General features: G+C 39.4%; 1 protein-coding gene and 1 long non-coding RNA gene across 2 annotated transcripts in view; one reads left to right on the top strand and one right to left on the bottom strand.

Moving 5' to 3' along the window:
- The window catches only part of xxylt1 (xyloside xylosyltransferase 1), a 27,417-nt gene extending 14,410 nt beyond the window's left edge, over window positions 1-13,007 (top strand). The window contains exons 4-5 of the mRNA XM_051377630.1: window positions 500-632; window positions 9,379-13,007. Of these exons, the coding sequence (XP_051233590.1) occupies window positions 500-632; window positions 9,379-9,775 (530 nt within the window). The 3' untranslated portion in view covers window positions 9,776-13,007. The remainder of the gene's footprint in view (window positions 1-499; window positions 633-9,378) is intronic.
- The window catches only part of LOC127350736 (uncharacterized), a 23,562-nt gene extending 8,611 nt beyond the window's left edge, over window positions 1-14,951 (bottom strand). The window contains exon 1 of the long non-coding RNA XR_007880622.1: window positions 14,651-14,951. This is a non-coding gene — a long non-coding RNA (uncharacterized LOC127350736). The remainder of the gene's footprint in view (window positions 1-14,650) is intronic.

Here is a 14,951-nt window from a genome sequence, read left to right as displayed (position 1 = left end):
CTCAACTTTCTCTACATTTCTTCCCATAATGTATAGACATTTATAGGTAATTCTGGTTTTTTTAGGTCAATGACAGCATTATAGAAAGCAAAAGTCAACCACAGAGAAACCATTTTAATTGTGTCAAGCTTTTCAAGACTCTTGTCAGAGTCTGATCTTATTTCCTCTAACTGCGTATTCCTGGAAGGACTCCTAAAAGTGATTAGGTAGACGTCAGTCACTGGAGTAGTCAGAAAAACTCAACCTATGTGCACAGATGACTCAGAAGTACATTTCCTGGGATAATTTAGAACATATTGAACTCAATTTGCCATTTATTAAGCCTGGTAAAAAATAAATGATTATTTATCATTCACATCGGGCAGACAGAGGTCACTTGTTCCGTGTCAAACAGCAATCATTCTTTTAGTTGCTTATTCCCTCGGTTACACATGTTTAATCTAAGATGTTTTGAAGTTTAATGCCACCTAATCAATGCTTTGTTGCGCTCCTCTTTCAGGTCTGACACGCATAGTACAGCTTGACCTGGACCTGAAATACAGGACGAACATCAGGGACCTTTTCCAAGAATTTGACCATTTTCCTCCAGGAGCCGTAATAGGCATCACCAGAGAGATGCAGCCAGTCTACAGGTAGGCAGAACACATCAGCTATAGGGTCGTACAAAAGTCAGAAACACTAAAAAATAAAGTTTGGGCGTGGTTAAGCGCTGACATTTATTACAAAGTCAGTTGTCCCACCTGAAGGGGTGCAACAAGACTTCTCTGCTCCTGCTCAGTCTGCCTCTATGAGTCTGGGCCAACTCCTAGCTTGAAAATATGTAGGCTAAATAGTTCATTTGATTTCATAAATATTTAAATGGTTTAATAAATAATTTAAATAATAGTTATGAATGTTTATTTTCACTCAGGTTGTTGTGGATGCTGTATGAGACACTCAGCTTTGATATCATAAATGTATTTTCACAATTTTAAGCCACATTTCCAGAGGCTTTAAAATAAAAATGTGTCCAATCAAAAGTCCTAAACTGATACAGTGATGTCTTCATGACTTGGGGGACTCGGTGTGAGTGAGTTCGTCTATGCGAAAGATTACTAGCTTCAAAATGTGTAAAATGCTAAAAATATCTTAGTATCAAGTTTATTTTGCAAAGCTCATATATTTATGTGTAGAACTGTTGAGAGCAGCCACATTAGCAATATCGTCTTTCTTTTATGCCTCTCTCTTTAACACTAATGGGTTAAAAGCCACTATACTAATCTCACACACTGTTGTTGACCCCAGATGGATTTGCGTTTTTATGGGCCTCACATTCACAGCTATTTTCTCTCACAGTTTCTAAGTGAGAAAGAACATCAGAAGTCTCTTGTACAGTTTCACAAGAACCTCAGCAGTGTTACCAGTCAGTGATTTTCCAACTACAAGTGAAAATCTATCAATTTAATGATTATCAGTGCAGGATTTAAGATAGGACGTGTTTAAAATGTGTTTCAATAAAGTGAAAAATCTAAACTGGAATTAATATAGACATGGAAATGATCAGATCCTCTTCAAATATGGAGTTGGGAGGTTGATTCATTTCATGTAGTTCTCAAGTAGAGTGCTAATGTTTTTACCAGTTTTATATTTTATATTTGTATATAAAATAAATCATATTGGTGTGGGTTTTTATGTACTGAAAAGTGAAAATACCACTCAATTTAAATAGTTTCACTATATTCCTAAATCTGTATAGTATCATACCTGAATCATCACAGTGTTCTTCAGCTTTTACATAATTTCCAGGCAGAATCTATTGAATATGTGACCAAAATTGTAACTGAATAGAAGCCCTTGAACATTGAATGCTAATGCACTACTTGAATGTTGAATGAAACTTTGAAAAACATTGACGTGTTGTTCTTCCAATAATTCTAAGATAATTTTTACCATTGTACAAAATCAACCAGCCACAAACCCCAAACTGCTCAGAAGCAAACTTTTACCTTGGAAGTGCCGGTGCTGCAAGATGGGGGTAAATGATAGCAGCTATAAAGTCACAGTTGCAAGATACACTGTGCAAATGCAACACCGACAGATGATGATGATGATGATGATGATGATGATGATGATGATGATGATGATATTTTCATGAATATGCTATTATAAGTCCCTAATGCCAGATAAATAATTGGGGTTTGGCAGAATATAAGCAGAGAGATGCCTCTCGTCAGGAAATGTTTTGCTCTCATCCTGTGATTCAGAAGTGTCCTCTGTCTCTTTGTCAGACCTGTCTGTAGTAAATAAACGACATGCTCATCCTTAGAACTGACAACCATGCGAATATGATCCACATAATCTTCTCTAACTGGTATTATTTCTTGACATCAATCAAGTAAACTCATAGAACTCCCCTTGGTGGCACTCCTCCCTCGTCTCATCCTCAGCTCAGCACACCAGTTCAGTAGAAAAGACTAGGCCGCTTTCTCAGACGTTTGTTTTTATCCTCAACAAAACCAGCTCATATCTTAGCAATTTGCACACCAGAAGGATGTGTGTGGAAGAGCCACAAGCAGCATCAAAAGTTTGCACTAAATGCTTAGTTGGATTCTTAGTGTTTGCCGTTACTAAGTTCTTGTACAGTTGCTTTGTCATTGAGAAGTTTGGCATATTTTGTTGAATGGAAACAAAAGTTGTGATTTCAGTTCCTACAGTTGAGATAAACGACTGCCCCTGTTGGCAGACTCGAGTCTTATCATATTAGTCTGGGAAGTTGCTGAGTAAAAGGAAGAACTTTCTGTACTGTCCGTCCCACGTCTGTGACTTTTGAATATAAATATTCATCATTGCAAATAATGAAGATACACACACTCCACAATAATGACACCAGCTGTTATTGATTTAAATCAAATTTCATACTAATTACTGCCAACGAACTGTGAGTGTGTGTGTGTGAGTGTATACGTAAACAAGGGACTCAGATTTTCAAGCTCTTTGTTCCTCAGCTGATTTTTCCATCCCTCTCCAAGATCGTAAAACAAACATGCCTGGTCCGTTTAGACTACTTCACTGTTTTCCACCCAGGCATGGCATCAAAACAGGACATCACTGTGTGTGTTTGGGGGGGGGGTGGGGGGGGGGGTGTGTGTGTGTGTGTGTGTGTGTGTGTGTGTGTGTGTGTGTGTGTGTGTGTGTGTGTGTGTGTGTGTGGTAAGACTACATGAGGCAAGGTCAGATGGGAGGTTTCATTTAGCAGCTGCTTACTGAGATAAACATGCTGGCAGGTGGTTTGACAGTGTGTGAATGAAACAGATTAATCAGAACTTTTTGATTTTGCCGTTAAAATAACTCACTGCTTTGTTTGTTCTTTCATAGTTCTTTCATTAAACTGCCTCCACCATATTAATGAAATGTTCAAAGGCATTATGTTCTGACTGCAGACAAGTGCATGTGATATTGAGTGTTGTAAGTGTACAAGTACGATATTTATATGACTTTCTGCACATTCACATCTTGTGACTTACTTATGACTGGGGATCTCTTGGCTTTAGACAAAAGGGAATCTTAGTTTTAAAAGTCTCTGCCAATAATTAATGTTCACATTGGGACATATGTATAATATAAGATGCCCCAAGGTGATCAGAAGGAATGGTATTAGGGGCCAATCCAGACATATTTTACAGTACTGGAATAGGCTAAAATAAACTGACTGAAATCCCCTCTTTACCTTACTTTAACTATGTTATGTCCACATCTGTTGTTGTAGCACTGCCAGTGTGAATGTATTTGTGTGCACTGGTCTGTCTCGGAGTTCTGACATCCGGATTGGCAAAATACACACATTCACTGAGCTGCCACGCAAATTATCATTAGTAAAGAGTAGCAGTGTAGGAAACATTCAGGTTGCAGCTTCCCATTTTTAGCTGAGACAGATGTTTTCACCAATAAAAATGTCAAACGTCATTGGCAGCAGCAGATCATATCAACTGTCTATCATTTGTCTGTTGTTGGGTTTGTGTGCTTTCTGCAGCCGGAGTCTTTACTCAGCCAAAGATTCTTTGTGTGGGAAGAACCACCACTCTGTAACACCACTGTACAAATTAGTGTTTTTTTTGTAGTTCTGTTAACTCTAACGGAGTGCTACCTCTTCTCTCTAGTTACAATACTTGCATTTTTACAGTTAAACTTTTTTTTTTATTAATAATACTTTTGGCATATATATAGTTTTTTATGAGGACCTCCAGTATTTAGATCAAGAAGCTAGTGAAAAATAAAGTGTGCCAAATTTAGTAGCCTATAGCTATTATTTTAATGTGTCAGATAATCAACATGTAGGTAATATAAAAGTAATATATACAGCGTAATAGTGATTTGTTGGATAACATCATTATTATGGTGTACAAAGTTGAAGTGAAATAAGGATGTATGTGAAAATTTAGTATTTATATTTACATGCGAGACAATAAAGCCTAAATGTAAAAGCTAGGGATGTCAGGTTTCTGCATAAGAAGTTTTAGAAATGGAGTTGTAGTTTTCCTGCCAGGCCCCAGTTGGCACCAGCATCTCCAAACAGATCTGTATCTCTACCCTTCCACTGAACTGGTTCAATGGGTTACTAACCCTGGGAAACCCCTGCAAATGTTGTTCCTGTGGGCCCGGATGCACTCATTTAAAAACACACTGCAACATAGCAGGAGAACGTGCCTCTTAGCATGCACAGCCTCACTGGTTGTCACACAAGCTGTCACAACTCGTTGTCTGTCTGTTGGGGATTGGCGATACTGAGACTCTCAAGGATATCGCTCTCCATCCAGTCAGTAGTGGTCCACAGCTTGGCTATAATAGTTCAAAGAACGACACATATTTTTTGGTGGATTTTTGTGGTGACTTGATTTATTGACTGTAAATTTCACCTGTAGCTGCCGCAACTTTGCATATTGAGTAGAAAGTGACAAGTAGATAGCGCCCTCTGCAGTTTTAGACAGAACGGGCAAACCAGAAACTGCCTCTAGATAGGACCATTTGCATTTTCCACGTGTTTCACAGCCACCATGGTTTCTCCCTCATGGTAAGAAAGGGGGTGGGGGGGGACAAGTGAGTCGCAATCTGCAACTACACTGCTAGATGCCACTAAATCCTACACACTTGACCTTTAAATGTTTTCTTCAGAACATTTGAGGAACAAACATGGTACTAGCCTGTTAGCCCAGTGAGCTGGCTTGTTAGCCAATGATCAATGGACCTTGTAATATTTTAATTTTGAAACTTGGTATTCATGATGCATTGTGTCAGTGCTCTCCACTGGAGTGTTTTCCTGTGTTGAGTGGAGAGGGCTCTCGGCTCCCACTCTCTTTATGGTGCTAATGGACGGAGCATTATGCAGGAGAACACATCCTCCCACCAGCCGCATTCAGAGCACATCCTGCCACTGAAAAGTTCATTATCAGAAAAAAAAAATGCCCCGCGTCTTTTCCCTGCAGCTGCATTTGTAATGTTTTAAAACCCAAGAGACAAGACCCACTTACATAAGTGTCACAGTCAAAGCCACAGACACACACAATGAGAGACATTAGCAAGAAGCAAGTCACTCTCTTTACACGTTTTGTATTGAGTCTCCATTGTGATACATCCCACATAGTCCCAGGTTTTGCTGGAATCAAATGTTGTATGTGAAATATTTAATTTTGCAGTCAGATGGCTGAGAGCTGTGTAGTACTCTCACTGTGACTAAGACTACATTCTGATCAAAACTTGGTTTTGCAAGTAGTAGATTGAAAAGATTGTACCATCATGTGCCTCTAACTCAATGCACAGGAGATGTTAAAGGCTAGAATAAACCTTGTTGTATATGGTATGCAATAAATTAATTGATTTATAGTTTCTATGATTCTGCAAACTTGGATTTTAAATATGCACTAACATTGTATGCTTTCTTGTTTGAAGGCCCCTTTTTTTCCCATCATTTCCAGATTTTTTGTTCAACGTGTCCTCTTCGTGTTGCCAAACTACACCGTCATAAAAAGCACCAGACATTACATTTGTGTACCCCAGACCCAGACTCCCCTCTGTCAGCAAGAGTGTTTTACGCAGCTTTTAGAGGGCAGCCTGTTTCTTGTCCTGAACAAAATGGAGGACACATTTGGATGAGATACCAGCACAGAATGTCCCCGTCACCTGCTAATGCTTTTCATTCTTTTGCAAGTGAGAGAGACGATTCCCTTGAAAGGTTGGCAGGGAAAATTGGGGGCAGGAGATGATGGAGTTGTGAACTGGCAGAGCAGGAGAAGAGGCACTTGCAGGAGCACTGATCTGAGCCAAGAGGTTATAGTATGTCTAGTTTAACTGAGTCTGGTTTGATTGTACTGGTACAAAGGAACAGAAAAACATAGCTGCATTCTGTACTCCTTTAAATCTTCTCAAAGGCCGAAGTGACCAGTTTCATTGAGTTCTGGTGACTGATTACGACTTGATTTTCTGAAGTGATTGATATACTGTATATATTGAAATATAAACATAATTTTGAAATCTTTGCTGTCCTCTGAACCGCTTTAGCTGCAGTATTGTTTGTAAAAATAAATCTATATAAGTAGAAATATGTAATGTAAAAAGTAAATTGTGTCACATCTTTTAAACTACGGAAAAAGTCAGTCACATATTATGGCCATCATAACACTTGAGATACTGCAGTATGTTTCACTTAGTACATTCTTATGTCAAAACAGCACAATGGAAAAGTCTGTGTAAATGTTCCCTGACTGACTGTGTTCACCCTGAATGTGTCTCAGGGCACGTAGACCCAGTGTATGTCTTTTAAAAATGATAAATGCTCCACAGGGGCCACAAGTCCCCAGCTAGCAGACCAACAGACTGTATACAACTGTGTGGACAAGCTACAGCTGCTGAATATAGGTCAGTACAGTAATAATATCAAAGCATGATTCACAGAATCTGCTGCTCCCACTAGATTTGATCAAGAGGGAGACGTAACTGCTACATATGAAGCACAATTATTCCACGTTGTTTTCTCACATACATTTACCAAGAGAGCAGGCAGCTGATTGTAAATTCCACAAATTTGTTGATGTGATTTTTGTTTTGTTTTTAAACTACCTGCCCTGCAACAGCTTTATCTGTCTTCCAACCCCCATGTGTTTTAACCTAAGACATTTCTCTATTAATATTTAATCCACATCCTCAGGCTTGGCCAATACTAAGAATAATCTCAATTCTGTCGAGATTGTGTGCGGGTACACAATGCATACAAGAAAGGGTTCCTTCCCATTCGTCCTCGTGTTCAGTAGGAATGAAACATCATTGCACTGGCTGTTAGTCAGCATACAGGGAAAAAAGGACATTTTGTACTTTCTTGAAGCAAACACTTCACTCCCAAAAAAAATAAAAATAGTACACCCAGTGGTCTCCATAGACTTGACAGAAGTATAAAACCACAGCATGAAAGTGGTGTAGTAAGAAAATGACAGATGTAGACAGGACCATGTGTTATTTCCTGCATTTCTTATTTGTCCCATAGGAGTTTTGTCATACATCACAGGGTTGAATAGGCAAATAAACACTCTGTGATTAAAAGGGGGAATATGGTCTTTTCCTGGATGCTGAAGGACTGTCCCAGGTTGGCTAAATTGAACTTGCTCTTGCCCTTTTTTTTGGATTCTCACAACACTTAGGACAAGTGCACAGCCGGGACTGAATTAAAGGACCAGTGTGTAAGATTTTGCAGCATCTAGCAGAAAGTTGCAGGTTGCAACCAACTGAATACAGTTCATTCACACATGCATTGATTCTATAAGTCTCTGGAACCCTGTTCTGTTGGGTTGAGATCTGGTGGCTGCGAAGGCCTTAGCATATGATTCACAGCCTCTTCTTATTTATCAAACCATTCGGTGTCCCCTTTGATAGGGGCATTGTTATCATGGAAGAGACCACTCCCATCAGAATAGATATGTTTCATCGTAAGATAAAGGTGATCATTTGTACTGAATCAGTTAGAGCTACAAACCAAATATGGTGCCTCTTTCGAATTCTTGCCATTCAAAAGTCTTGCTGTTCTTGATGAAAGGTCCGGCTTAAATGAATTCTTCATGAATTTCTTTCAGACATATTTAGTAAGACTTTGAACATCTGGCCCAGTTTAAAAACCTGTGTATTTTACACAGACACCTTCCATATTCTTGTAATACCATTGCACCATCTCTCTGCAATTCAGTATTTTAGATGTGGTAAAAGAATTTCCTTTAATTTCCCTCGGGATAAATAAAGTATCTATCTATCTAAAAGCGTTGGCGATAAATACTAATACTGGAGTAACAAACTGTATTTTGCTAATTTGAGCAATTATATGTCAGGGCTGCAGCTTACCTAGATCAAATTTTTCATGCAACCTACAACTAACATGGGGGCCAGCAAGTGCTATCTATTACACCAGACTGTGTTGCCAATGTAAACTTTGGAAATAAGACAATAATAATAAACCCCATAAAAGGTCTTACTTGTGTGCTTACAAATGCTTGTTCAGTGAAGCTTTGTGTGTCATTTAGCTGCTTCATAGTTGGTGTGTTGGCAGAACAGGGTGCTGAGTTGGCACAAGCCTCTGGCACTCCACCATGCTCTGACACTCCTGGACCAGCTCTCTTCCTGTTTTTGGCCACAGTGCAGTTTGTTCAGCAAATGTGGACCGAAACAGAGTTGACCCTCACTTTTCTACGTGTACAGCAGCCTAAACATACATAAGAGTAAGACATTTCACCAGTGGTGTACAAGTTCCAGACTGTGTAGAGGGATGAGTTCAGATTCAGAAAGCACAAAAAGTGATAGTGTTTTACAGGAAGCTGGGTCACACATTCCTGACGTATCTCCACCTGCATGTTCCAGTCATCCTATATTTTAAGCACATGAATGGGTCTCTTTATGAAATATTTGTACCATGTGCTACTCATCTACATCGGTCTGATTGTTGTCATTTGAAGAATTGTTGATACTGGAAGCTTGGTTAGGCCCAGTTAGCAAGCTAACTAGCTCAATTGCTAACTGCACAATAAGTAAACAGATTATTCAAGACATATATTTGTACCTTGGCTGCTGTCTTACAACTGAGTGAAAACCATGATTGATATGATTGTGATATGATTCCTGATTAGTAGGAATGATCATTTTTGCATCACAATTTTCATTTTCACTGAAGAACATTAAAATCATGATGATGTGACATTTGTTGGGGTCTGTAACAGACAAACATGTTTCCTTAGATCTGGAGAACAAAATGTGTAGGCCAGCGCATAGTTCAATAATATTTCTATTAAATTTGCAGCCCTATTATAAATCATGGTGAGGCGAGGGGTTTTACCATAACAAACTCTACAACCTCTTTCCTTCTTTTCTCAGACACACGTTCTGGCAGTATCGTAAGGAGAACCCTCAGACCAGAGTTGGTGAACCTCCTCCTGATGGCCTCCCAGGCTTCAACAGCGGTGTTATGTTATTGGACCTTGGTGCTATGAGGGCCTCAGCTCTCTACAATCAACTGTTGGAGCCAAGCAATGTGGCCAAACTAGCAGACCAGTATCGCTTCAGGGGCCACCTGGGTGACCAGGACTTCTTCACCATGATTGGCATGGAGCATCCTGAGCTGTTTTATTCCCTAGCCTGTGGCTGGAACCGGCAGCTGTGCACCTGGTGGAGGGACCACGGATACGGAGAAGTGTTTCAGTTGTATTATCGATGTGGTGGACCCATCTATATCTACCATGGGAACTGTAACTCCCCTATACCCGATGACTGATGTATGTACTGGACCGATGCTGGAACTAAAAAGGAGTCTATGACATCTACAATACAGTTAGAGAAATATTTGTCCTGCTTTGTCGGAGGGAGGATTGTGACTTTCTTTCTTGACCACTGTACCGACCATGTAGTCAAAGACTCTGCCCCCTGCTGGTCAAGGGGCTGCTGAAGGGACCACCTATACAAAGTTCCTACAAATGCGGTGCTCATCTGTGTCATTATAGAATAAACTGTGGCTTTCAGGCCAAAAACAGCCCTGCCTCACAGCAGTGCAAGAAGCTGCATAGTGGGGGCGTGTTTCTTCAGGTACCGAGATGATCGAAAGAAGAAATATGATCTCTGAAATTCAGTGTGAGTGACAGATCCATGAATTTGAATACTTTAGATAAGAAATATGCTGTGCACGTTACTAAGTGATCTACCAGGAACCTGTATTCGATTGGCCATCCCTGCTGGATGATACATTGTGTTGCAGCAAAAGCTCAACTTTTTGCAGGTGGCCTCTGTGTCTTGATCGGGGCTAATGTCAGTATGAATTTACCCTAATGCATAATGCCTAATGCACATCCTCAAGGTCAATGTCAAGTAATTTGTCTTTTTAAATTTGTTTTGAGGAAAATCTAAAAGACCACTATCCCTTACACAAAGCGGTGCAAGGAAATCATGTCGTTAACAAATGTTACTGCAATGAACTTAGGGTCAGCAAACGTGTTAAGTAGCATCTATAAACACAGAGTCTCGTACCTTTTTCCACTTCCTTCGTTCTGCTCAGTCTGTGTCCAGCACCTCAAGCTTTACATCAGGTTCACCTAGCGTGACCTTATCTTCCTGCAACACCTCACCGGGTGAGGGCCAATCTGGTGCTGTTCACCTCTGTGGCTTGTAGAAGAACGAACCAGGTTTCTTTGTTGGACCCCCTCTTTCCGGAGCCACGTGGGTGCAGGGCACAACACACTGCCACAGTTCCTTTTAAATATATCTTTCTGCAGATAGGAAGACGGGGGGGGGGAAATCACATCAGAGGGTGGAGAGGGCGTCGAAGAGATAGCGGTTAACAATGATGGCACTGATGGCTGTTGTTCGTGCCCTGCATTTGCAGTTTATCTGAGGCCAAACACACGTTTCAGAAGGAGTGAAGTAGCCGGGAACGTGACTGCAGACACTGACCCACTTTTGAGTTTTCTCGCTGTGCTCACCGAACTGACACTCAGATTAAAAGAAATGTCAGCACTCAATATTCATCAGTCAGGAAACTGTCTGAGGTGATGCACACTTTAACGCACACACACACAGTGAGAGTGAGGCGGCTGAATGCCGTGGACCATCAATGGAGTCAATGAAAAGGCTACTGAAGACACTTGAGAATTAACATTATTCCAAATCGATACACTTCCCTTGAACTCTCCCTGAAGCTGATCAATATTTTTCCGGCTTCTTTGAGAGCAAAACTCTTTATTCTCTATTGCTCTAAAAACACATTGTTAGCAAGAAAAAGAACCATTGAATCAAAGTATATACTGAAAAGAAAAATAAGTTCCTGATTGCACTTTACAACTTTCCAACAAATGCTTCATCATCAAGGATTTTGTTGACAGGACGTTGGTTTGATTTATTTTACTGAATTAATTATTATTTGATCTTTGTTTTTAAAGAGCATACCAATGGTTTTGTACACTTTGGCCCATTAACTATAAATTTATATCTGTAGTTTTTGATTGATTTACTAATCTTTAGGCTGCAATAGATTCCCATTTCTTTCAATGGATTATGAAAAGTCCAGATACTATAAATTGCTTGTAATTCATCACAGTGATCACTTCTTTGTTTTTTGTTTTTTGTCAGAGTACATAATTATGTAGCCTTGCGATGTCAAGTGGGACATTTAAAAATTCTTCATCGTAGTGCATTCAAGGATACTTCAGTGTCCCAGATAATTACCTGCTGAACAGAACATTGCATGTTAATCATGTTGAAAAATCAAACCTAAAGAGTTAAAACAATATGCAGACACGGGCACTGAGATAAGGACTGATAAACTCAATCATTCCTTCCATGAAATCTTTCTGTAAAGTTTCCTGGAAATACCTATGTGATTTGTTAATAATATGGAAAATAATAATTAAATAAATAATTGAAAGAGCTGCTCTATTTAAATCAAAGTAAATATTCATTCATTGTTCATTTAGCTTTGGAAAGTTTATTCTTTATATATGTTGAATTGTATTCTGGCCTGTAGATACATTTCCTATGTTTGCATATTCAGCTGTGCACTGACTAAAAGACTCTTTGGTTTATCAGACAACAAAAATATATTCCATATTTTCATCTGCTGAAGCAACGTGCCAAACGCGTAGTTCGCTCCTTTTTGTTTTTGTTTTTAATGTAATAAAATGGTGTCAATCCTAATGTCCTGGTGTGCGCTGGAATATGTTCTTGTTGTCTGGTTTACTTCGGTCTACTTTGGTTTGCTCTGAACCGGCTGGCACCCAGAAGAGAAGCACTGCTGTGCGTGCGGTACTTTCTACTTTTTGGACAACACTCTGGGTTATGCTAACAATTGATAAGTATTATTAATTGTGTGTACCATTTTAACACTTTCTGTATTTTCCCTGTAATACTATCAAATTACATCCCTGTAGTTCTTTCCAAGAACCTGCTTTGAAATAATTTGTAAAAATACTTACTTTACCACTTTCAAACACGCTGTGTATAACATGGGGTGTTGAAAATAGCTGGAGATTAAAGATGGTGTATAGTGAGAATGATCTGGTTTAACTTGATAAATGTGATAATGGTAGTAGCCCATGTTCACTGTCTGACAACACTTTTCCCACTTTGTTGCTTCAGTGTGAAAGGGGTAAATGGCTGTTCTGTGTCATTAAATTGTGCAATCATAATTCAAAGAGCTAACAGATGTTTGCCATTAAATGTTTAATAAATGTTTCATATCTCACTTAGAAATCACTTAAAAGTTTAGAAAGCTGCTGTGGTCAGTGTTAAAGACTCAAGTTGACATGTTTCTCTTAGTGACATGATGAAAGCAAATGTGAACGCAGCTTTACATGAAGCCAAACATTTTTTTAAATTCTCTTTTGAACGAATGTTAAAACTCACTAACCATTCAGAAATGAGCTTCCTTTGACATAAATACTGTAAACATCTCATTTTGTTTAGAAATGTTGTTTCTTTTGTGTGTTCAGCTTTCCTAAATAAATTATATGATAACTTTACTGTTTTTATGGTGTCATTGTTTTATGGAAACTAATAGTGAACACACAAGTTATCCTTTGCTCTTGTTTCAGGTATTTAACTGCTCACGTGACGGGGGGGCTTACAACACTCTGACCTCATGAAAAAGGGGATGCTATGAGTCACTTACATACAAATATATGTTAATGGTGCACTCTCATTTCTTGTTACACAAACCTCTGTCTGTGTTTGTTCATCTGCTACAAGCTAGACATGACCCATTTCTGTCACTCAAATTTGCCAACACAGGCAGCGAACACACCATAGACAGAAAAACAACATCAATCAGCCTTGACCCCTGAATGTGCTGACATTAAAATAAACCCAATTTGCACCTGAAACTAAAATGCTGAATGCTGAGATATTATGATATTCTCTTCGTCTCTTGCTCTTTTGTAAAAGTCCTGGACTGTTGTGGTTCACGACCTTGTAACGTTTACATTCTTTTGAATGATGCTGTCACCGAGGACAACAGGTTTTTATGAGGAGCTCTCTCAATTATTCGTGATTGCATGGATATTTAGACTTAGACTTAGACTTAGTCAGACTTTATTTGTCATTTGGATTTGCATCAAAATGAAATTACGTTGCAATGGCACATAGCACAACAGGAATAAAGCGGAGGCAGTATGTACAGTCTAAAAATAGATATGCAAATATAAAAGAGAGAGAAAAAACTTTTTATATAAAAAAAACCTGTATGATAATATATATTGCACAGTGTAGTTGCGTATGTAAAATAAACTTTTGTATATAATACACATACGACAAATATATCTTACATTCAGCTGTTCATCCCATATTGCAAAACCAGACTTCACCATTAATAAAGTGGCTTTTTACGCTTTGAAGTTCCAGTGCCCGGCCTTGTATTACAGCTCCTACATTGATGAAATTATATTAGGTTGGGCATAATAACCCGGGGGTATGTAGCCTATTATTGTGCTGTGATTTCTAAAATCCCTCAGCCTGGATTCATCGACAAACACTTTGAGCACATTTCCCTTCAGGGCGAGCAGTAGAAACAGCAGGCTGCTATATATTTGATCGAGCAACAGCATTGATGTCTTATCCAAGAAACACAAACAGTTCAATCTAAAGCTCAGTGAGACTGAGTGTTTCTATGCAGCCCTGTTTTCTACAGACCAGAAGACAAACGCTCTGCAGAATCTATTGCTGCTGTTACTGCTAATCATAGATGACTCGCTAAATCAGCTCTTCATTCAAAGCCAGAAAAAACATCACGATACTCCCACAGACGGACACACAAAGTTATTAGCATATGGACATAGCCTACACTTGACCTGGTTTTTGTCTGTGAACCACTGTATGTACACACTCTTGGACAAGGTCTATGCACTCCTCTACCAATGAGAAGTTGGAAAAAATATAGAACTTTCTATTTTTATACTTGCTGCTAGCAGACAACATAAACTTTCTTGAACTTTCTTCGTCTTGCAATGCACAATGGCCATATTACTAATCGTATGCTGAAATCCTCCACGACTGCATAGGGCTGCATATATTTCACTGTAACTGCTTCAGTTATGGATGATGCCCTGTCTGAATCTGCATGGAGAGGCTGTTTAAACGCTGTGGGGAGAAGAAGTCGCTCTTTTCTTACCAGACTCTCTCCTCCTTGCGCTGTCAACTGACACAACAGGGTGACATCGACACAAATGGTTCATCATATTGGAAGTAGACACCCCTAGCACAAGCCAGTCATTGTAGAGCTCCCATACAGCAGACTGACCCGATGCTTGCAGAGCCTCTTCTTGTATGCTTCTCTTGTCCACTTGCCATTTCCAAGACTGACTGACAGCTGCACTCCACACTTCATCTTACTGAGAAGTTTCGCTGGGTTATTAGAGCAAGGCCTCCCCCCCTCATAACTTTATTTGACCTCATAGCCTATCTCAAATGAA

Source organism: Dicentrarchus labrax, unplaced genomic scaffold, assembly GCF_905237075.1.
Source record: "Dicentrarchus labrax unplaced genomic scaffold, dlabrax2021, whole genome shotgun sequence".
Classification (NCBI taxonomy): Eukaryota; Metazoa; Chordata; class Actinopteri; family Moronidae; genus Dicentrarchus; species Dicentrarchus labrax.
Note: the sequence above shows the minus strand (reverse complement) of the source record. Positions and strands in the feature narration are given on the sequence as shown.